The 22,540-nt window shown below is 35.9% G+C and overlaps 2 protein-coding genes across 3 annotated transcripts in view; both read right to left on the bottom strand.

The window, feature by feature from the left end:
• LOC122294799 (xanthine dehydrogenase 1-like) overlaps positions 1 to 6,235 on the bottom strand; it is a 35,237-nt gene extending 29,002 nt beyond the window's left edge. Inside the window, exons 1-4 of one of the 2 annotated variants that reach the window (XM_043103775.1) lie at positions 5,718 to 5,841; positions 5,354 to 5,512; positions 4,003 to 4,102; positions 3,785 to 3,893 (exon numbers count right to left, since the gene is read on the bottom strand). In XM_043103775.1, coding sequence (XP_042959709.1) covers positions 3,785 to 3,893; positions 4,003 to 4,040 — 147 coding nt within the window. In that variant the 5' untranslated portion in view covers positions 4,041 to 4,102; positions 5,354 to 5,512; positions 5,718 to 5,841. Of the gene's footprint in view, positions 1 to 3,784; positions 3,894 to 4,002; positions 4,103 to 5,353; positions 5,513 to 5,717 lie in introns of both variants that reach the window. The other variant, XM_043103774.1, reaches the window with a different exon arrangement.
• A 14,785-nt stretch (positions 6,236 to 21,020) lies between these two features.
• Positions 21,021 to 22,121, bottom strand: LOC122293803 (protein FAR-RED IMPAIRED RESPONSE 1-like). Its single transcript, XM_043102267.1, has one exon. The coding sequence runs from the start codon at positions 22,119 to 22,121 to the stop codon at positions 21,021 to 21,023; it is 1,101 nt and encodes a 366-aa protein (XP_042958201.1).
• Positions 22,122 to 22,540: the final 419 nt, after the last annotated feature.

The raw sequence follows: 22,540 nt of genomic DNA, 5'->3' as shown, positions 1-22,540 counted from the left end.
GGGGACCCTCGCCGGTGATGAAAACAACTCGCCGGCGTTATCTGTGCCGTGGAGGACCTTCACCGGTGATGGAACCATCTCGCCGACGCTGTCTATCTCTATCGCTGGCATCTCCACTACTGTCGAGATAGATCCATCATTTTCCACCCCCACCTGAGGCGAGTCCGTCTGAGTTGGCGCCGTCGCCGTGCACTGGTTCTCGCCAGACAAACCACCAAACCGTAGCTTCCATACACAATTTTTTCCTTGGGTTGGGCCCATGGGCTTAAACCCACCCTGGCGTGTGTAAGTTTTAAACCCACCACGGGCTGCAGGCAGAGGCCATTTGTTTCGCCCCCCCCCCCCCCCCCTTGGGCCTAAAAACCCATCCCCTTCAGACTGTGTCCCTTCAACTCCCAAACGGATTGAGCCCAAACCCAAGCCCATTTCAGCTTCTTTTTTCCCCTTTACGCCCCGTATTAAACACTCCAATTTCTCCTGCAATTCTGCAATTTGTTTTCTCATGTCCAGCATCGAATTCAACACTTCTTGGTCAGACACGCCATCAACCCATCTGTCAGAGCCAAAGTCTATACTCTCTACGGGGTTAGTCTTCCCAGATTCAAACTTTCTTCCCCCATGCTGCACTGGTGCTGTCTTCTGTTGAAGAACTTCCTTGTACGTCGACAATGTATTAACCATGGAGGCCTCTCCTCTATTGTTACAAACAGCTCTGTATCCAGGGGCAGGAGCAGATGGAGTAGAGCTAACAGCCTCCATTACTTTTCTAGCAAAACATGACCATCCACTTCCATTCCTCCCTTCAGGAATGACAACAATCCTATTCCCCTTACCAGTGCCCAGCTCCAAGAGTTTAAGGAATCTGCCATACGAATTGTGACATGCTTGAACCAAGAAGATTCTACTACCATCCCTTTTAGTCAGAAAAGGAGTCCTGCTATTCACTAATTTCCAACTTTCCTCAAGCACCTTGGCCAACCAAATCACCACCTCCCTACTCAGATAAAGGGCCTTGGTGAAGTTGTTACATCTCTCAACAATGCAGAAAAGGTTTCCTTCTAACCTTCTTAATACAAAGAATTTTGCCTCAATCCAGAAGCTACTCTCCATCGACAACCTTTTCGACTTAACCATTTACTACTACTTTCAAATTCACCAGCAAGAGCACCACCGTTTTGATCGAGAATTTAAAGACAAAGGTTTGGTTGATCGAGGATTTCATTTCCTTGCTGATCCATGGTAACAGCAACAAGTTTGGCCAAAGAAATCACCGAAAGCCCCTGCCAAACAGAAATCAACAACCAATGCGCCGACAACAAGAGCCCAGACCAGAAAGAAACTGCAAAAGAAATCACCGAAAGCCCCTGCCAATCAGAAATCAACTACCAAGGCGCCGAAAACAAGAGCCCAGACCATAAAACACTACAGAGGGCGCCGAATTCCCAGAACAGAACTGGAAAACACAACAGAAAATGCCGACAGCAAGAACCAAACTGAAAACACCCACAGAAGGCACCGGCAGAAACCCAGAAACCAGAAAAAAACCAGAAGGCTGCGATGCTACTTCTCGGCCAATCGAAATTCTAAGACGTCGATCTATGAGAAGACGTCGATCTGCTGGATGGGTGGAAGCGTAGCGCACGTCGTGCTCAAGTGCTCAAGTGTGCCTTTTTTTTTTTTTTTTTTTTTTTTTTTTTTTTTTACAGAAGATCTGGCCTACTGTTCCGTTTGCCGGCGACGGAGAGTCGACGGCCACGAGAACCTGAACTCACGGGGTCGCCGACGATTTCTGGCCAGATCCGAGAAACAACAGACTAAGCCGCCGTCGCTGGACTACCAGCAATCCGAGAGGCCGACGAGCCTGTTTCGATTGGCCACAAGGAACTTCTGGAAGAAAATCTCTTCCTCAAATCCAAAACTCTTCCTCAAATCTCTAGTACCCTTATCCTTATCATATGGGGGTATCACAAGCTCCCCCCCTTAAATTCCCAACGTCCTCTTCGAGCTAGTCTATCGTTGGTGCCAAGGCTCAAGTCCCACATTTCTGATTGGAATAGGCTCTGATATCATTTGTAAGGCTCCAATGGAATACCTAAACCACATAGCCTATATTCCAAAAGGACTAATCAATAATGCAATGGGAACCCCATTGGAACCTTATAAAGAGCAAGAACTTCTCCTTTCCAAGTAACGTGGGATCCCATACACCACTACCCTTATCCTTATCATATGGGGGTATCACAGGGTGTCTTTCAAAGCTAAGAATATTTGGGATGGGATGGTTGAGAAGATTGAGAAAATATTGGCGGTTTGGAAGCGGCTATACTTATCAAAAGGGGGTAAAATTACTCTTATCAAAAGTACTCTTTCCAACCTCCCGACTTATTATCTTTCTTTATTTCCATTGCCTGCAGGAGTGGCAAACCGGATTGAGAAGATATTTTGTTCATTTATGTGGGGTGGAATGGGAGAGGAGACTAAATTCCATATTGTTAGTTGGAATAGAGTTTGTTCTCCTATTGCAAATGGAGGGTTGGGGATTCGCAATTTGAGTAGTTTCAACCAGGTTTGTTGGGGAAGTGGTTGTGAAGGTAATTGGAAGGGGAATTGTTGTGGACGGAGGTTATAAATCATAAATATGGGAGTGATTGGGGGGTTGGTGTTCTAAGGAGGCTAGGGGGGCTTAGAGTGTGAGTCTTTGGAAATTTATTAGAAATGGGTGGGAGAGCTTTGGCTTTGTTAAACATGTTAATTTTGCTGTTGGAGAGGTTTGAAGGATCCGTTTTTGGTTTGATGTTTGGTGTGGTGAGCAGGCCCTTTATAGAGTGCTTCCGGCTATTTTTCGTATGGTAGCTCATCGGCATGCATCTGTTTCAGATTTGTTAGTCCAGTCTAATGGAACCATGCAGTGGGATGTTTGTTTTATTAGAGTTGTACAGGATTGGGAACTCAACGAGGTTTCTGATTTTTTTGGCTTCTTATACTCCCTGGGTATTGGAGGCAATAAGAGGGACAGAATGTTATAGAAGTCTACAGGGTGTAAAAAGTTCAGTTCAGTCATATTATAAGGTGTTGACTGTTCAGCATAGCCCTCCTTTTCCCTGGAAGCGTATTTGGAGGTCTCACATGCCTTCCAAAGTCGCTTTTTTTATATGGACAGCATCACTTGAGAACATATTGGCAATCGATAATATGAGGAAGTGCGGATTTGTTGTTATGGAGTGGTGGTTCATGTGTAAGAAACATGGGGAATCTGTGGGTCATTTACTTCTGCCCTGCGAGGTGGCTAAGGCTTTGTGGGATGGCATTTTTAGTAGAGCTGGGCTGGCTTGGGTGATGCCTATGCAACTAGTTGATTTACTTGCATACTGGAATGTGCTTCATAGTTGTCCTCAAGTGGCTGCTGCATGGAAGATGGTCCTTTGTGTCTTATGTGGTGTATTTGGTGGGAAAGGAACGAATGGTGCTTTAATAATAAGGAGCGCATCTTGGAGGAAATCTGGAAATTTTTTGTGTTCTCTTTACTTCAATGGTTTTCTGCTATTGTGCCTAATGGAGGGGGTCTGCTAATGATTTTTTGTTTTCGTTTTCTGCTTTTAGAATGTAATTGGGTGCTTTCTTTTGTATACGTCATGTGTACATGGGCTGTCTTTCATACTTATCAAAAAATAATAATAATAATAATAATCATATGCTCAGAAAAGACAATAAGAATAATAATGAAAAAACCACAAACAACAAATCCAACAAAGAAAAAATATATTATGAAAGCAGAAAATATTACTTGAATTGGGTGCAAACCATGTTTGCGGTTCCCCACTCCCTCCACAGTAATTACGTGCATCCCTTCCACAGAATAAAGAGGAGCCAAGCATGCGTTAATAGCATAGTGCCTGGAAGTAGATTATCAGAGCAAGATTTTCAATCTCTGACATATTACAGCGAATATCGTAGAGGGTGGAGAAATGACATGCACAAGGGCAGTGAGAGAGAGAGACTCACATGCATTTGTTAAAATTTTTATCATAATGAGAAACCATAACAGTGCACGCTCCACAACCACCTTCCCCACAACCAAGCTTGGTCCCCGTCAGACAGATATCTTCAGTACCAAAATGTTTATAGTTCAATTTGCAACATGGAGCACCACATATTCCAACAGTAAGAGACAGTAGAAAACAAATATTTAAGAGAAAACAAATAACAGGAGCTCAACCCAATCATATAAAAGAACAAGAAGAAGACGGAATGAAGGTGAAGAATATTTGGTCAACAACAAAACATTGTATCGTCAATAAATTTATAAGAGCAAGAATCAATTAAGGGATAAGAGAGGAAAAGGTATGAGCAATCAAGGAAAAAGAGAGCAAACAACAAAATCCAAGATCATAATTTTTTGTCTTTTGTTGAAAACAAACAATAAGAGATCAAATGTCCAAGAAAAGCATTTAACATGATGAGCTTCATCAAGAAAAAATCTTGTGGTCCTGGAATCTCAACTGTCTATATCCAAGATTTTTACCTTAATCATGTAGCTATTAAAGTCAAAGAACTACAATATGTTGAAATTATAATCTAACCACAACATAAGACCATCAGAAAATATGAGCAGAACAACAAGGAAAAGTTGTTAATAATATTTTCACTATCTTCAATTACTAAACCGCTCTTCTATTGTAGAGTAATTGTGAGAAAAGAACAGTGTACAACCTCAAGCTCGGAAAAAACAAAAATCTTCATCCTGATTAGCTTTTATTTGAAGTTTCTTTTCTGTTTAACTGCCTTATTTATCCCCAGAGGCAGACAAATCCACAAAAAGTACAAATCAAAGTTCCTTTGCTCAAATTTCCAAGCAAACAAATAGGGAATTACATTAAAAAAAAAAAAGTGATAAGATCAATCAATCAACAACAATACTAAGCTAATTTGAGGGGGTTCAAGCTCAGTGGTGGTGCCACATTTAAACTGGCATGAGGAGGGCGCAATGCCCAAAAGTTTCTGGAAAAAAATAAAAATACCACCTAATAATCCAATAATACTTTGCCTAAGAGTATTTACACATAGTAACCGAACAAATTAGTTCATAAACCCGAAAATGTATGCCAAGTGATAATATAATACACTTTTCCTAAATGAATAAATAAAATTTCCTCATATTAATTATCAAGCACAAGCGTTTATGCAATGAACAAGCATATGCACCAATATATATATATATGCAAAGCAATATATCATAGAATACACCATGCGAAAGAAACTTTACATTGGCAACACATATTACGTAGTCAGTAGTGTTGTGGTTGACGAATAGGATTCAAATCATAAAGGGAAAATATCTTAATCCAAAACTAACCTTTCTATGGGAACGATTAAGGCGATATTTTCCCTATTTTCAAATGAAGAGGAATGCAATTCAATTCATAACGGCGTGGGAACGATGAAGTTTAACTATGGTTCCCCAAAATAATGCGGCTCCGCCACTGGCCAACCTTCGTATCTCTTTCTCATATATCTTTTCCAACATTTTTCAAGCCAGCCAGATAAAGAAACTTCAAAAATCCCAATTCAAATAAAATAAAAATAATAAAAAAAATTTAAAAAAAAAAAAAAAAAAAAACTACTTTTTTTCTTCACTTTGTCCGCTGATTTCCAAGGAAACAAACAAACTAAACAAAACCAAATCTCAAAAGAATCGATATTGGGAGACCAAGTTGTACCTCTGAGATACTCGAGCAGAGTCATGTGGGCCAACCCATCAGGCAAAGCTTTACGAACTCCATTAACGTACAGTATCGCCTTCTCTCCCACCTTTTCCAGCTCATCCACCTGGTTCTTCAACGACCCCATTTTCTTAGTATCCCAATTCGATCAGACGGGAATGGTTAGTATTTCTATATACGCAGTTCGCAGTGTTTGATCAGGTAATAACAATTTTTTTCAATTTCTCTTTTGTTTGGGGTGGGTTTTCACTTTTGAAGAAAACAAAAGCTGGCGCTATAAGAATCTTCAACAGGGGGACCTTCGAACTTTTCGTTTGGGTACGGAATCTGAGTTAATAACAATGAAAAGATTTCTGCTTTGTTTTTGCGAGTAGAACTTACAAGAAGACATGGATCTTTTGACGGCTAAAGATGGCAAAAGCTAGGATTCTGTGTACAATTTTGCATCTCCGTGGGATTTCATGTCGGTCAAAGTCAATAATAATCATAAGATCATCGATCCTGAATTGTGTTTATCATCCATGTCACGTGTTATATTTTATATAACGCTGATGCAGGTTAAAGCTGTGAAAAGCAATAGGACGAATTGACGTAGTTTTTTAAATTACATATCTATTTTATTTTATTATAAAAATAAATTTGTAATTTAACAAATTATATTCATTTTTGTTAATTTATGTTAATTTATATTCATAATCAATTACAATTATGTTAATTTATAAATTTATTTTTATATAATTTTTTTATAATTAAAATAGAAAAATAGAATCAATTATTAAAAAATATCTTTTTATGAGAACATAATATATACATAAAACTGCAAATATAATTTTTTATAGGTCAAATACATACCCATCTCTTATTTATTTTAACTTTTTTAAGTCTTAAAAATATTTTATAAATTAAACTCTAAATCATTAAGACTGTATTCACTAATTTTTTACTATTATTTACAAATAATTTGAAATAATCTCAACGTCCAAACATTTTGAAAGAAATATATAAATATTCATGTTAGACAAAAACAATATAATTAATTTTTTAAAAGTTTTGTGGGGCAGGCCGTGACTGATAACGAGCTTAGACTGTTTGGATAGTGATATCACTTCATTATTATTTAATATTTTATTATTAATTTTTATTATTATTCATTATTATTTAATATTTTAAAAATTAAATGATTTCTTCCTTATTAATTGATTGTGCCAAATATTTTTATTAGATTTTGAATATTTTTTCAGTAGAATTTAATTTAGTTTTGCATGCAGAGATCAATAGGCTCTATTTTTGGTTATATACAGACAAACAACACCAATTTTTCCTATTTCATAGTCATCCTGGCACTCAAAAGCTTTGGGTATTCTAATTTTAAGGAAATATAATAATGGCTATTATATTTGGAAAATGTAATATTACATTTTGTCTTGAATTTTTTAAAATTTTGTCATTTGCAAGGTCGATTGATGTGATGCATTTTAATTGTCTTTATGAGTAATGATACATATAATCATAAAATGTGTAAATATCATACAATTACTTTAAAAAAAGTATAGTTTATTATTAAAAAATTAATTTTATTTTATGTAAATCTCGTATTTATTTCTTTTTTTTTTAAATGATTACACAATACTCACACACTCATGACTATAAATATCATTTCTTTTCTTGATTTTATCTCATTTCAATTAGTAATCACAATTCCGACTACTTATTAAGAAAGAGTTTGACGCTTGTGTGAGAAAAAGTATTAGAATATAAACAAAATGATAATTAAGCTTGTGAGCCAATGAGGGATTTAAGTAAAACTATTTTATGTATCCTATTTATCATTAATTTAACAAAAAGTCTGGTTGCAACCGTTTTGGGGAACCGGCGTCATCGTTGTCCTACGTGGCACGATCCCAAAACGGCGTCGTATCGATCGATTAGTATCCGGGCTCGATTTCCCTCCCTCCCCCCTTCTTTGATTTTTCATTTCCCCTCCCGATTGTTCGAGACCCTTCCCCCCCTTCCCCTCCCTCCCCCCTTCCTTGGTTTTTCAGGTTCCCTCTCGAAGGTCCGAGACCCTTCCCCTCCCTCCCCCTCCCCCTTCCCCCTCCCTCCAAAGGTCCGAGACCCTTCCCCTCCCTCCCCCTCCCCCTTCCCTCTTCCCATCGTCCTCCCCATGTTGTCTTCCACCCTATCTGTTGTCTTCGTCCTTCCTTCCATCGTCGCCGGCGCTTTCTTGTGTATCTTCTTCTCAGTAGACCCACAAATATGTACCCCTTTCATCTTCTTCAGCAGGTATTTGATCTCTAACCCACAGAGCAGCCCCCGTAGGCCATTGGTCTTCGGCTTAGTGCCAAAGAGCCCACGAACCACAGAGTCGATTTGTGACCCACGAACCACATAGTCGATTTTTGGTCTCCACTCCACCAGATCTGAAATAAGCCCCGACAGAAACCCTAACCCTAACACCGACAGAATCCCTAACCCTAACACCGACTGAAACCCTAACCCTAACACCGACAGAAACCCTAACCCTAACATCGCTCTGTCTTGAAGCAGGTTAGGTTTCGGTGACTTGAGCTTGTTGTTTTGGTTTTAGTTTCCAACATTCTAGAGTATAGCTTTGTGGTCATGTGTGATTGTTAATATTTAACTCCTTTCTTGTGAAGTGTTTAATTGTTATTTGCTGTTCTAGTTCTTTTTATAATAAAACTGTTAATTTTCAGACTTGGTTTGGGATTCCATTGTTAGGTTTTGGTGACTTGAGCTTGTTGTTTTGGTTTTAGTTTCCAACATTCTAGAGTATAGCTTTGTGGTCATGTGTGATTGTTAATATTTAACTCATTTCTTGTGAAGTGTTTAATTGTTATTTGCTTTTCTAGTTCTTTTTATAATAAAACTGTTAATTTTTCAGACTTGGTTTGGGATTCCATTGTTAGGTTTTGGTGACTTGAGCTTGTTGTTTTGGTTTTAGTTTCCAACATTCTAGAGTATAGCTTTGTGGTCATGTGTGATTGTTAATATTTAACTCCTTTCTTGTGAAGTGTTTAATTGTTATTTGCTGTTCTAGTTCTTTTTATAATAAAACTGTTAATTTTTCAGACTTGGTTTGGGATTCCATTGTTAGGTTTTGGTGACTTGAGCTTGTTGTTTTGGTTTTAGTTTCCAACATTCTAGAGTATAGCTTTGTGGTCCCGTGTGATTGTTAATATTTAACTCCTTTCTTGTGAAGTGTTTAATTGTTATTTGCTGTTCTAGTTCTTTTTATAATAAAACTGTTAATTTTTCAGACTTGGTTTGGGATTCCATTGTTAGGTTTTGGTGACTTGAGCTTGTTGTTTTGGTTTTAGTTTCCAACATTCTAGAGTATAGCTTTGTGGTCATGTGTGATTGTTAATATTTAACTCATTTCTTGTGAAGTGTTTAATTGTTATTTGCTTTTCTAGTTCTTTTTATAATAAAACTGTTAATTTTTCAGACTTGGTTTGGGATTCCATTGTTAGGTTTTGGTGACTTGAGCTTGTTGTTTTGGTTTTAGTTTCCAACATTCTAGAGTATAGCTTTGTGGTCATGTGTGATTGTTAATATTTAACTCCTTTCTTGTGAAGTGTTTAATTGTTATTTGCTGTTCTAGTTCTTTTTATAATAAAACTGTTAATTTTTCAGACTTGGTTTGGGATTCCATTGTTAGGTTTTGGTGACTTGAGCTTGTTGTTTTGGTTTTAGTTTCCAACATTCTAGAGTATAGCTTTGTGGTCATGTGTGATTGTTAATATTTAACTCATTTCTTGTGAAGTGTTTAATTGTTATTTGTTTTTCTAGTTCTTTTTATAATAAAACTGTTAATTTTTCAGACTTGGTTTGGGTTATATTTTGGTACTTTCTGTATCCAATATGTTTGAATTGTGTTATATATCTTTTTATTGTGGCAAATATATATTACTTACCAACTAATTTTGGCACATTAGTCTTTCCTTTCTCTCCTTTGTTTCATCTTAGAAATGTCATCATCCTCATCAATGTCTTATTCATCTTTTGCCACACGTACCACGGCTCAACCATTGTGCTGCTGTGGGGTCAAAGCCACACTTAAATACTCAACTACAGCAAAAAACCCTGGCCGGCCATTCTTAGGGTGTCCAAAGTACAACACAGAGGTAATTTCATCTGTATCATATCTTTTGTTTCCCCACTCAGTTGGTTTATGTGTTGTCTAACATCTTTGTGTAACAATGGTCAGGGATTACCCTTCTGCAAGTTTTTCCAGTGGGCAGATAGTAATCAAGTGACTGAGCTCCAGTTCCAAGAAAGAATCATGCTCTTGTTACAGAGGGAGAAAGATCTGGAGAAAATAGTCCATCTTCTCGAGAAAAGGGAGATCGACCTGGGGAAGATAGTGGATCAGCTTGAGAAGGAGTTGGTGCGTCACACAGAAGATGGAGATCTTCAGAGGGAGAGGAAACTGAGTTCTTCACTTTTTAGTGGTTTTGCATTAGTGGTAGTATTAATTTGTATTGGACGTTTGATGCTCTTCTATTAGAGGAGAGGGTACTGAATTCCAGCCCAGTGTTGTAATTAGTAGATTTCGTAGCATATATTTTCTAGTTGAAGCTTTTCTAGGTCTTTTGGTGGTTTTGGTTTTTGTATCTAAATGCACTGAGTAATCATCTGTAACTTGCCCCATTTTGTTGGAGTATGTAATGCACTCCACATTATTTATTCCTGACTAATGTAGTAACCAATCTTATTGTAATGAGATTGGGTCTTATATTTCTTGTTAAACTTGAATTCAGAGGGATCAATGCAGGTCTTTATAAATCAATTACTTTGTTTCAATAGCCGAAACATTCAATTACTTTGTTGGGTTGTATTCAATTACTCAAACCATGCATAACCTGTATACAAACAGGTATCATAACCTTCAAAATCCCGTGCAAAACAATACGAATATCTACTCATGCCCAGTAGTACATGCACCGGATGCACTACAACACATGCACTATCTTCATCACCTATACACCCGCAGCATGAGTAAGCACGTATCTTCAGCCGAAACATCATCAAAATCACAACTCCATTTCTTCATATCCTCAACTGCATGCACTATAACCCCCCTCATTGTCATACAACCCAGAAAGCTATGCCAACTGCATGCACTATAACCTTCTCCAGTTTACATTTTTCCAGCCAAATACAAGTATAAACCCAAAAACCAGTCCAATACATTCAAAATCTCATGCTCTAACCAATACCATCCAATACTGCCAAGCAAATTCAATATAAGGACATGTATTCCATATCAATGAACACAGCATCCAATCCATTTCATAACACCTATACAAAATCAACACAAACCATTCATTACATAAAAAATCAACTCAAACCTTTGCTTTTCTGCTTGGTCTTGTACAAAATCAACCCAAAATCTATAAACTTGCTCAAAGCCATATTTATTGAAGATGTTCACTATGCCAAATTTCATTTCACCAACAGTTCTTGTTGCCCAGATGACTAACACAAGAGGGGGGTGAATTGAGTTGTATAAAAAAAATAACAATTATAAATCAAATATATAATATAAAATATAAACAAAATATAAAATAACAATAAATATAAAGAGTAAGGGTAAGAGAGAAGCAAACTCAGTATGTTAACGAGGTTCGGCCCCACTGCCTACGTCCTCGCCTCAAGCTACCCCTTGAGGATTCCCAAATTCACTATTCAACCTCCTTCAGGTGGAGATAGAAACCTATTACACCTTTGAACAATACCGCTACAAAGGATCCGTGTAGAACACCCTCTACACTTGCAATCACCTTACACGTGGTGATTCAACTATTCCCCGTGTAGAATACTTTCTACACACACAAGGGTTATACACACCCTTTTTCTGATACAAGAGCTGATAGTGGGTAGGTTATCAGAAAACACTCATCAATGAGTGAAATAAGAACAATACAGCGCAAACTATATCTCTCAAAATGAATAAGGATTAAGGCTCAATGCTTAGAGAAGAGAGAATGAAAGTTTTGAATGAATGTTGTATGCTCTTGGTGTTGTGAATGTGAAGCTCTCAATTGATCTATTTATAGGCATATGAGACTTCATATTCAAATTTAAAAAGATTCACATGTCAAAAACAACATCATTCACTTTTTCAAAAAATTCAAATAAAAGGTTCTTCTTTTTCAATTGTCAAAGACAACATCATTCACTTTTTCAAAGAATTCAAATAAAAGGTTCTTCTTTTTCAATTGTCAAAGACAACATCATTCACTTTTTCAAAAAAATCAAACCTAATCTTTTACTTTTGGCATATGACAAAATGAGCACACTTTCATTTTCAAAAAATTCAAACCTAATCTTTTACTTTTTGTGTAAGTCTAAAAAAGTATCAATCACTTTTGAAAATATTCAAATAAAACATGCACATGTGAAAGATGACAATCAATCATCTTTAATATTTTCAAAGTTCAACCCTTTAATCAATGCATGCACATGCAAAAGATGACAATCAATTATCTTTCAAAATTTTCAAATTTAATTTTCAAAAATATTCATGCACATGTGGAAAATGTATTTTAATGCTTTATGATAAAATATTAATTTTGAGTATTAATCCTAATTTCGAATTTTGAAGAGATTTACAACATTACTCTATAATTTTAATATGAACTTGTTCCCTTCTTGCTCATGCTTATTTCCTTGATGTGCTTGACTCCATTGTATAGACAACTTGAGCTTGAGACTTCTTTATTCTTTGAATTCATTTGTTATCATCAAAATCCATGTGTAGATTTATAATCACATGAAACTTGAAACCTTGAGTTCAACAATCTCCCCCTTTTTGATGATGACAAATATTTGATAGAACTTGAAACCTGTATTAATACTTAAGCTCCCCCTGAAAATATGCGTTAGTTTTTCAAGCAAAAGTATAAATATAATTCCAAGCATATATAACAAGTTTAGCAATTTAAACAATGTTAATGTTCTAGTCTAAAACTTCTCCCCCTTTTGGCATCATTAAAAAGGATCGGCAGCAAATAAATGGACTAAAGAAAACGATGCGTTTAATAGTCACTGTAGATAGTTGAAAAATGGAGCCGTCCGTGACCCGACAAGTGCTACAAAGCCTCGAGGCCTAACTCTATGAATTTAATACGGCTGAAGATTTAAACAATCGCCTGATGTTGTTGACAAACGTGATTGAAGGCTCCGAGTTTCTATAAAAAATGATCATTTTCATCTATCGGATGCCAAAAAAATAATCGCTTCTTGACCTGAGTTCTGTTTTTCCACAACAATAGAATGGCTGAGCAATTTTCTTCCACTAATGTTCCAGACTTGAATCAGGAACCCTTGACGCATCAATCATCAATCTTCTCTCCTGAGGCCGTCAATACCATGATAGGAGCAGTAAACCATTTTTCTAGTAAGGCTGATTCTGAGATTATTGCAGAATCAAGAATGCTCAGTAGTCAATATGCTGCCTCTGTTACGATCTTGTCTCGAAGGTTAATGGCGAGGGTGAGTGAGATTGATCATCTTAACATGCAAATATCTAAATTACAACAGAAGCTTGCTAATAAGGATAGTGAGAATAAAATGCTAAAGCAAGAAAACCAAGAGTTGAAAAAATTTACAGATTGGTATGCTCATGATCTGCAACCACGAATAGAGGAGCTGGAACGATAAAGGGTTCAGATATAAGGTCAATATCGGTAGATAACAGCAGAGGTTCACCGTTTACTAGAAAAATAGGGACAATCTACTGTTAATCTCGCTGGATTAGTAAGAAAACTTTTGACAATGTGTGTCCAGCATATCTTGTATTTCTTTTGACTAAATAAGATTTGAAGAGAAAATAGTTTGTCTTATTCTTTATGCTATCTTTATAAAATCAGTCCTGAAGTTCATTCAATCCGCATCAAGTTTTCATCTCATTTCTATAACTCATCTGCATTCCTTCAGCATTCTCGTTTTAAGCCTTCTATTTTTTTTTTCTCAATGGCTCATTCTTCTAACATTTCTCTAGATCCATCCATGAGGCATTCTGCATCTCAACCTCCTGTCCTTTCTGCAGCTGCCATTGGTGCCATGTTGCAGCAAGAAAATAATAATCTGACTAATAAGTCAGATTCTGATGCTATTTATGACTTGGTGAGTCTTGGGACTCGCTACTCTTCCTCTATTGTTGCTTTTTCTCAGCGGCTACAAGCCAAAAATCATGAAGTTGAAAGGCTCAAAGAACAAATTGTTGTACTTCAACGAATTGTTCAAGAGTCTCATACAAGGGAAGGAATCATTCGGCAGAAGAATAAACAGTTAAAATCTTTATTAGATTCTTCATTCCGCTTGTCGGTTCCCATGAATAAAAATGACATGATATTGTATGAAGAGAATGAGCGTCTCAAACATGAGGCTAAGAATCTCAAGTTTATGTAAAAGTATTTAAAAAATCTATCTCTATTTTTATTGACTCTGGTCTATCTTTTAAGAGATATTCATAACATGCATCATACCTATTTCTCTTCTGATCATACATAATCTATCTTCTGGTAAAGGTTTTGTGAAAATATCTGCTAACTGATCGTGTGTGTTTGTGAACTCTAATATTATATCGCCTTTTTGCACATGATCTCGAAGAAAATGATACCTTATTTCAATATGCTTAGTTCTAGAATGTTGTATTGGGTTCTTTGAAAGATTTATAGCACTTGTATTATCACATTTGATTGGAATGTGATTATACTTGAGTTTAAAATCTTCAAGTTGTTGCTTCATGTAGAGAACTTGAGCACAACAACTACCCGCAGCAACATATTCTGCCTCAGCAGTAGATAGTGCAACAGAATTTTATTTTTTACTAAACCAGGAAACTAATGCATGACCTAAGAAATGACATGCTCCACTAGTGCTTTTTCGATCTATTTTACAGCCAGCATAATCTGCATCTGTGTAGCTGATTAGATCGAAAGATGTGTGCTTAGGGTACCATAACCCTAGGTTAATTGTACCACTAAGATATCTAAGAATGCGCTTAACTGCAATTAAATGTGATTCTTTTGGAGATGATTGAAAACGTGCACATAAGCACACACTAAACATAATATCTGGTCTACTAGCTGTTAAATATAATAAGCTACCAATCATACCTCGATATATCTTCGAGTCAACTGGCTTACCGGATTCATCTTTATCAAGTTTAGTTGATGGGCTCATTGGTGTTCCAATTTCTTTAGCATTTTCCATCCCAAACTTCTTCAGTAATTCCTTAATATATTTTGATTGATTGATGAATGTCCCACTTTTTGCTTGCTTAATTTGCAATCCGAGAAAGAATGTAAGTTCACCCATCATGCTTATCTCAAATTCTTCCTGCATAGTCTTAGCAAAAACTTGACACATATTTTCATTAGTAGCACCGAATATTATATCATCAACATAAATCTGAATCAAAAGAATATCATCATTTTCATATTTAATGAAAAGAGTTGTGTCGATTTTTTCTCTTGAAAAACCTTTTTCAATCAAGAAATCACTGAGTCTCTCGTACCAAGCTCTAGGAGCTTGTTTAAGTCCATATAGTGCTTTTGTAAGTTTGAAAACATGATTTGGGGAAATATGATTTTCAAAACCTGGAGGTTGCTCAACATATACCTCTTCATTTATAAAACTATTTAAGAAAGCACTTTTAACATCCATTTGAAAAAGTTTGAAATCTTTATAACAAGCATATGCAAGTAGCATTCGAATAGCTTCTAATCTTGCGACAGGTGCATATGTCTCATCATAATCGATTCCTTCTTCTTGATTAAAACCTTGGGCTACAAGTCGAGCCTTATTTCTAGTAATGACTCCAGACTCATCTTTCTTGTTTCTAAAAACCCATTTTGTTCCAATAATAGTATGATTTTTGGGTCTAGGAACAAGTGTCCAAACATCATTTCTTTCAAATTGATTCAACTCTTCTTGCATAGCTAGAATCCAAGATTCATCAAGAAGTGCGTCATCAATATTTTTGGGTTCAATTTGAGATAGAAAAGCAGTATGATTACAAATATTTCTAAGAGATGATCGAGTACTTACACCTTGTGAAGGTTCTCCCAAAATTTGTTCCACTGGATGATCTTTCACAAATTTCCACTATTTGGTTGCATCTTGTATTAAATTTTGATGATCTTTCCTGATGGCTCCATGTTGAACTTCCTCTATTGCTTTCTCTTTGTTGAGATTGAGACTTTCTGTGTTATTTATACCTTCTGTTTCTTCATCAATAGATTTCTTGGAGAGTGGAGAATTAGATTCATCAAATACTACATGCATAGATTCTTGTACAGTCAAAGTCTTTTTGTTGAATACTCTATAAGTTTTACTATTAGTAGAATACCCGAGAAAGATACCTTCATCAGATTTTGCATCAAACTTGCCTAAATTATCTCTGTCATTCAAAATAAAACATTTGCATCCAAATACATGAAAGTAACCAATGTTGGGCTTTTTCTCATTCCAAAGCTCATAGGGGGTTTTATCTAACTTAGACCTTAACATAACTCTATTTATAACATAACATGCAGTACTTACCGCTTCGGCCCAAAAATAACTAGGCAAGTTATTCTCATTGAGCATTGTTCTTGCCATTTCTTGAAGAGATCTATTTTTCCTCTCTACTACCCCATTTTGTTGAGGAGTTCGAGGAGCAGAAAAATTATGTACAAAACCGTTTTCATCACAAAATGTTTCAATATTTTTATTAACAAACTCTTTTCCCCTATCACTTCGGATACTTGAAATAGTATAGCCCTTTTCATTTTGAATTCTCTTGCATAACTTGGTAAAGGCATTATGTGCCTCATCTTTATGAGCAAGAAAGATGACCCAAGTATATCTAGAGAAATCATCAACAATAACAAATGCATAATATTTTCCTCCTAGACTTGCAACTCTATTTGGTCCAAAAAGATCCATGTGTATCAGTTGCAATGGTCTAGTAGTGGAAATATGTTTCTTAGTTTTAAAAGAAGTTTTTGTTTGTTTACCAAATTGACATGCATCACAAATTTTGTCTTTAAGAAAATATGTTTTTGGTAAACCTCTCACGAGATCATTTTTTGAAAGTTTGGAAATAAGTTCCATGTTGGCATGACCTAATCTTCTATGCCATAACCAACTAGTTTCATTTTGAGCTGACAGGCAAATAGCATCTTGTGAGGTAATTTCTTCAAAATCAATTGTATAAACATTATTGTTTCTAAAAGCAATAAAACAAATATTACAATCATGATCATTCAAAATAATGCATTTATCCATTTTAAAAGTAACTGTAAATCCTTTATCACATAATTGACTTATGCTCAAAAGATTATATTTTAAACCTTCAACAAGTAGAACATCTTCAATTATGAGAGAAGATTCATTACCAATTTTACCTATTCCCACGATCTTCCCTTTCGAGTTGTCTCCAAATGTCACGTGTCCTTCTTCTTTAGATCTAAGATCAAAGAACTTAGTCTTGTCTCCCGTCATGTGTCTTGAACATCCACTATCTAAAAACCACTTATTTTTGCTTGTGGATGACTTCATGCATACCTATAAAAACAATTAAAATGATTTTTCTTGGTACCCAAGTTCTTTGGGTCCTTTATTTATTAGTATTAGAAGAAACAAGATTTTTAGGTACCCATATGGCCCTAATAGTCATTGTATGATTTCTTCTAATAGGACAAGTATGATAATTATGACCATTTCTATTACAAAAATTACAAATAGCATGTGACATATATGAAAAACTTGAATGATTATAATAATATCCCTTTTTGACAAAATTATTTTTATGAAAAGAATTTTGAATATTAGTCTTTGAGGTAGAATGATTATCAAAGAAATTTTTATAAGGTTTGTATTTTTGTTTTGGCATATATCCCAAACATGCCTTGTCAAAAACACATCTTTGACTACCAAGAAGTTTTTCAAAATTTCTTTTTCCATTCGTAAAGTTTTCAACAATATTTTCTAAATCGGTTTTCTTCTTATTTAATTCAAGATTTTCATCTTTCAAAATGATACTTTCTTTTCTTAAAATTTCAATTTCGTTTGTTAAAGAAGATTTTTTCTTTTTCAAAGCAGTATACTTGATACCCAATTTTTCAAATTCCTCATAAATCTCTTCTAAAACATTTTGCAATTCTTCATATGAAGGATTTTCAATATTATCAAGATTTGTTACCTCAATGTCATCTTTAGCCATAAGACAAAGATTTGCTGATTCTTCATTGCTTGCTTCACTATCTGAGCTACTTGAATCATCATCCCATGTAGCTTTCATTGCTTTCTTGCCCTTGTTTCGATCTTTCTTTAGCAGAGGACAATCTGGCTTGATATGACCAGGTTTATTGCATTTATAACAAATTAAAGTATCGTTTTTACCTGAATCTTTCTTGGAAAACTTTTTGAAAGATTTCCTCGGAGGAGTTCTATTTTTCTTCAAGAACCTCTGAATTCTTCTTGTTATCATCGCAACTTCTTCATCTTTATCGTCATTTTCCTCATCTTCATCACTTTCACTTTCATGAGGAACAGCTTTAAGTGCTAAGCTCTTCTTTGGCTTTCCTTCTTCTTCTCCTCTTTTCAATGTGTACTCATGGGTGATAAGTGACCCGATGAGTTCATTGACTTCGAGCTTCTTGAGGTCTCTAGCTTCAAGAATGCCTGTAACTTTTGATTCCCAACGTTTTGGTAAAGAGTTGAGAATTTTTCTTACTATCTCCACTTTGGAATAAACTTTGCCAAGAGCTGTCAAGTTGTTTATGATGTTAGTAAAACGAATGTGCATACTAGAAATAGATTTATCATCATTCATCTTAAACATTTCATATTCATGAGTAAGAATATAAATTTTTGATTCATTTACTTGCGAAGTTCCTTCATAACTTACTTCCAAGTTATCCCAAATTTCCTTTGCCGTAGCGCAATTCATTATTCTATTAAATTCATTTCCATTAAGAGCATTATATAATAAATTTATAGCAGTTAAATTTAAAGTATAAAGTCTATCGTCTTCACGATCAAACTCTTCTTCTTCCTTTTTGACCTTTACTCCATCAACTACTTTTGTTGGAATATAAGGTCCATTTACAATACATTTCCAGATTTCTCTACCTTGAGCTTGAAGAAATATTCTCATTCTAACTTTCCAGAATGAGTAATTATCTCCACAAAAGAGTGGAGGCCGACTGCTAGATTGACCTTCACCAAATGAAACTGCAATGTTAGCCATAAGATCTTAACTCAAAAGATAGTTAATCTTATAATAGAGCTCTTAGCTCTGATACCAATTGTTGCCCAGATGACTAACACAAGAGGGGGGGTGAATTGAGTTGTATAAAAAAAATAACAATTATAAATCAAATATATAATATAAAATATAAACAAAATATAAAATAACAATAAATATAAAGAGTAAGGGTAAGAGAGAAGCAAACTCAGTATGTTAACGAGGTTCGGCCCACTGCCTACGTCCTCGCCTCAAGCTACCCCTTGAGGATTCCCAAATTCACTATTCAACCTCCTTCAGGTGGAGATAGAAACCTATTACACCTTTGAACAATACTGCTACAAAGGATCCGTGTAGAACACCCTCTACACTTGCAATCACCTTACACGTGGTGATTCAACTATTCCCCGTGTAGAATACTTTCTACACACACAAGGGTTATACACACCCTTTTTCTGATACAAGAGCTGATAGTGGGTAGGTTATCAAAAAACACTCCTCAATGAGTGAAATAAGAACAATACAACGCAAACTATATCTCTCAAAATGAATAAGGATTAAGGCTCAATGCTTAGAGAAGAGAGAATGAAAGTTTTGAATGAATGTTGTATGCTCTTGGTGTTGTGAATGTGAAGCTCTCAATTGATCTATTTATAGGCATATGAGACTTCATATTCAAATTTAAAAAGATTCACATGTCAAAGACAACATCATTCACTTTTTCAAAAAATTCAAATAAAAGGTTCTTCTTTTTCAATTGTCAAAGACAACATCATTCACTTTTTCAAAGAATTCAAATAAAAGGTTCTTCTTTTTCAATTGTCAAAGACAACATCATTCACTTTTTCAAAAAAATCAAACCTAATCTTTTACTTTTGGCATATGACAAAATGAGCACACTTTCATTTTCAAAAAATTCAAACCTAATCTTTTACTTTTTGTATAAGTCTAAAAAAGTATCAATCACTTTTGAAAATATTCAAATAAAACATACACATGTGAAAGATGACAATCAATCATCTTTAATATTTTCAAAGTTCAACCCTTTAATCAATGCATGCACATGCAAAAGATGACAATCAATTATCTTTCAAAATTTTCAAATTTAATTTTCAAAAATATTCATGCACATGTGGAAAATGTATTTTAATGCTTTATGATAAAATATTAATTTTGAGCATTAATCCTAATTTCAAATTTTGAAGAGATTTACAACATTACTCTATAATTTTAATATGAACTTGTTCCCTTCTTGCTCATGCTTATTTTCTTGATGTGCTTGACTCCATTGTATAGACAACTTGAGCTTGAGACTTCTTTATTCTTTGAATTCATTTGTTATCATCAAAATCCATGTGTAGATTTATAATCACATGAAACTTGAAACCTTGAGTTCAACAGTTCTCAAATAACAATATTACATTTTTTTGAAGCTCTTGTCCTAACTAGTATTTCCAGCCAAACCGCATCAACCTACACACTGCCAACCGAAATATATCAATGGCATGCCAAATCATAACTAGTTGCCAACATGTTATGAACTTTGGTACTTCATCACAAAACATTTAATATAAACAAGTTGCATTAAATGAGTGGAAATCCGCTACAATTTCGTTCTCAATTTTCTTTTTCAAGGCATTATCATATTGATCGACAAACTCTTTCAAGTTTGTCTTTGCATGAACATAGCCGTCAAAAAATGCATTCATGCTCTCGCTCCGCTGAGTTGTACTCATTCTAGCCCAAAAAACCTCTCTCAAGAAGGCCGGTACCCAATACTCACGCTCAGTGTATAAACTCTGCAGCCATGCATTCTCATGCAAGTTGTACATGGTGATGAACTGATCCCAACATTTGTCAAAATCTTCCCGACTTTGGCTGTCATACACACATCTCATTAGTGCAGTTTTCATTCCAGTCTTGTAGAAAGCATAGCTCCCGAGCTTTTCGGGTACTTTCTTAAGTATATGCCAAAGGCAGAATCGATGCCGGCTCTCGGAGAAAACAATTGAAATAGCATTTTTCATCGCTCTGTCTTAATCAGTGATAATAGCCTTAGGGGCTATACCATCCATACACTGCAACCAAGTCTGAAATAACCACACGAATGTCTCCGTATCCTCTGAGGAAATCAAGCCAGCTCCCAACAAAATTGATTGCCCATGGTGGTTTACACCAACAAATGGTGCAAAGGGCATCCCATATCGGTTCGTCAGGTATGTGATGTCGAATGTGACCACATCACCGAAATATTGGTACGCTGCTCTACTATGGGGGTCCACCCAGAATACATTCTTTAACCTCCCGTCATCATCCAGGTCTATTAATGCAAAGAACCCCGGATTTTTGTACTGCATTCGTAAAAAGTAGTCTCGAAGTGCCCCAGCACCACCTGCGCCCAGTCGTAGATGTCGTGCCTTGTCGATGTAGTTACGACAATCCTTTTCCAGAAACGGGAGGTTCTCAAATCCACCCGCGCCAACAACAAGAGATTCGAAACTCTTATTCATTCGGATGCTAGCCATATCATTTGTATCAAGGACCCTTTTTACGGATTCACTTACTTCTCTATTACATCGAAAGAAGCGTGATTTCTTTGGGCTAAGGTTGTGGTTATGGATATTGTGAACTGAATTCAGCCGAAACTTTCCATCAGGAGTTTTTGAGGCATTAATCTTTGCCTTACATTCAGTCTTTCCTGTCGGACGAGGGTTGGAGACATTCAAAATTCTATTCCGGGCCTTCCCACCACTGGCACAGGCAAGCGTAACATATCTAACAGTCTCATCCTCTCCCCTCTCACTTCTTTTTGTCATCACCCCAAACCTGCATTTCTTCCCATATTCCTTATAGTAACTCATTAAATCTTCTAAGGAATTAAACTCCATCTTGGACTTTGGCACATCATCACCATCCATTTGCACCTTCTCAGATTCTTCGGCACTGGATATGGGGGTTTCAGTTTCCCCACCATCGGGTCTGTTATCTTGTGCGTGTGGTCCATCTACTAAACATTCATCAACTCTAGAGGATGTACATGGCGATTGGGTTTCCCCACCATCGGTACTATTATCCTCGGTACCTTGGAATTTGCTAGTAATGGAGCCTGTACTAATAAGAGATACCGGGCCTTCCATGCCATGTTCAAAGGGGTAATTACCATTCTGGCAAAAAGAAAAAAACAATGCAATTAAACTCCTTTTAAAAAACCAGGTTGAATTAAAATAACATCTAACTCGATATGACATCACTACCTGTAGGTGCATTGGATATTGGTTGGCACTAGGATATGCTAAAAAACCCGGTGACCAAGCAGGCATTGGTCCATAATAACCGTGCATGTAATTTGAGATGTTTGGAGAAGTTGATGGTATGTCCTAAAATGTTTTGTAATAAGTTATTGATGTGTATTGAAAATAAATACTAATAAACAAATAATGTTTTCCATATATTAAATAATATAACATACCGCAGGTGGGGGATTTGAGCTAGATGGCCGCAAAAAAGTTGGGTCTTCTTTTCCGTTTCCCATTCTAAGAGGGAGGCAAATGAATTG

The sequence above is a fragment of the Carya illinoinensis genome, chromosome 14 (genome assembly GCF_018687715.1).
Source record: "Carya illinoinensis cultivar Pawnee chromosome 14, C.illinoinensisPawnee_v1, whole genome shotgun sequence".
Taxonomy (NCBI): Eukaryota; Viridiplantae; Streptophyta; class Magnoliopsida; order Fagales; family Juglandaceae; genus Carya; species Carya illinoinensis.
This window is presented reverse-complemented; position numbering and strand designations above follow the sequence as displayed.

Excerpts from the sequence above, each read along its gene's own strand:
- LOC122293803 (XM_043102267.1), bottom strand. The coding sequence starts at position 22,121 with ATGGAAGGCCCGGTATCTCTTATTAGTACAGGCTCCATTACTAGCAAA.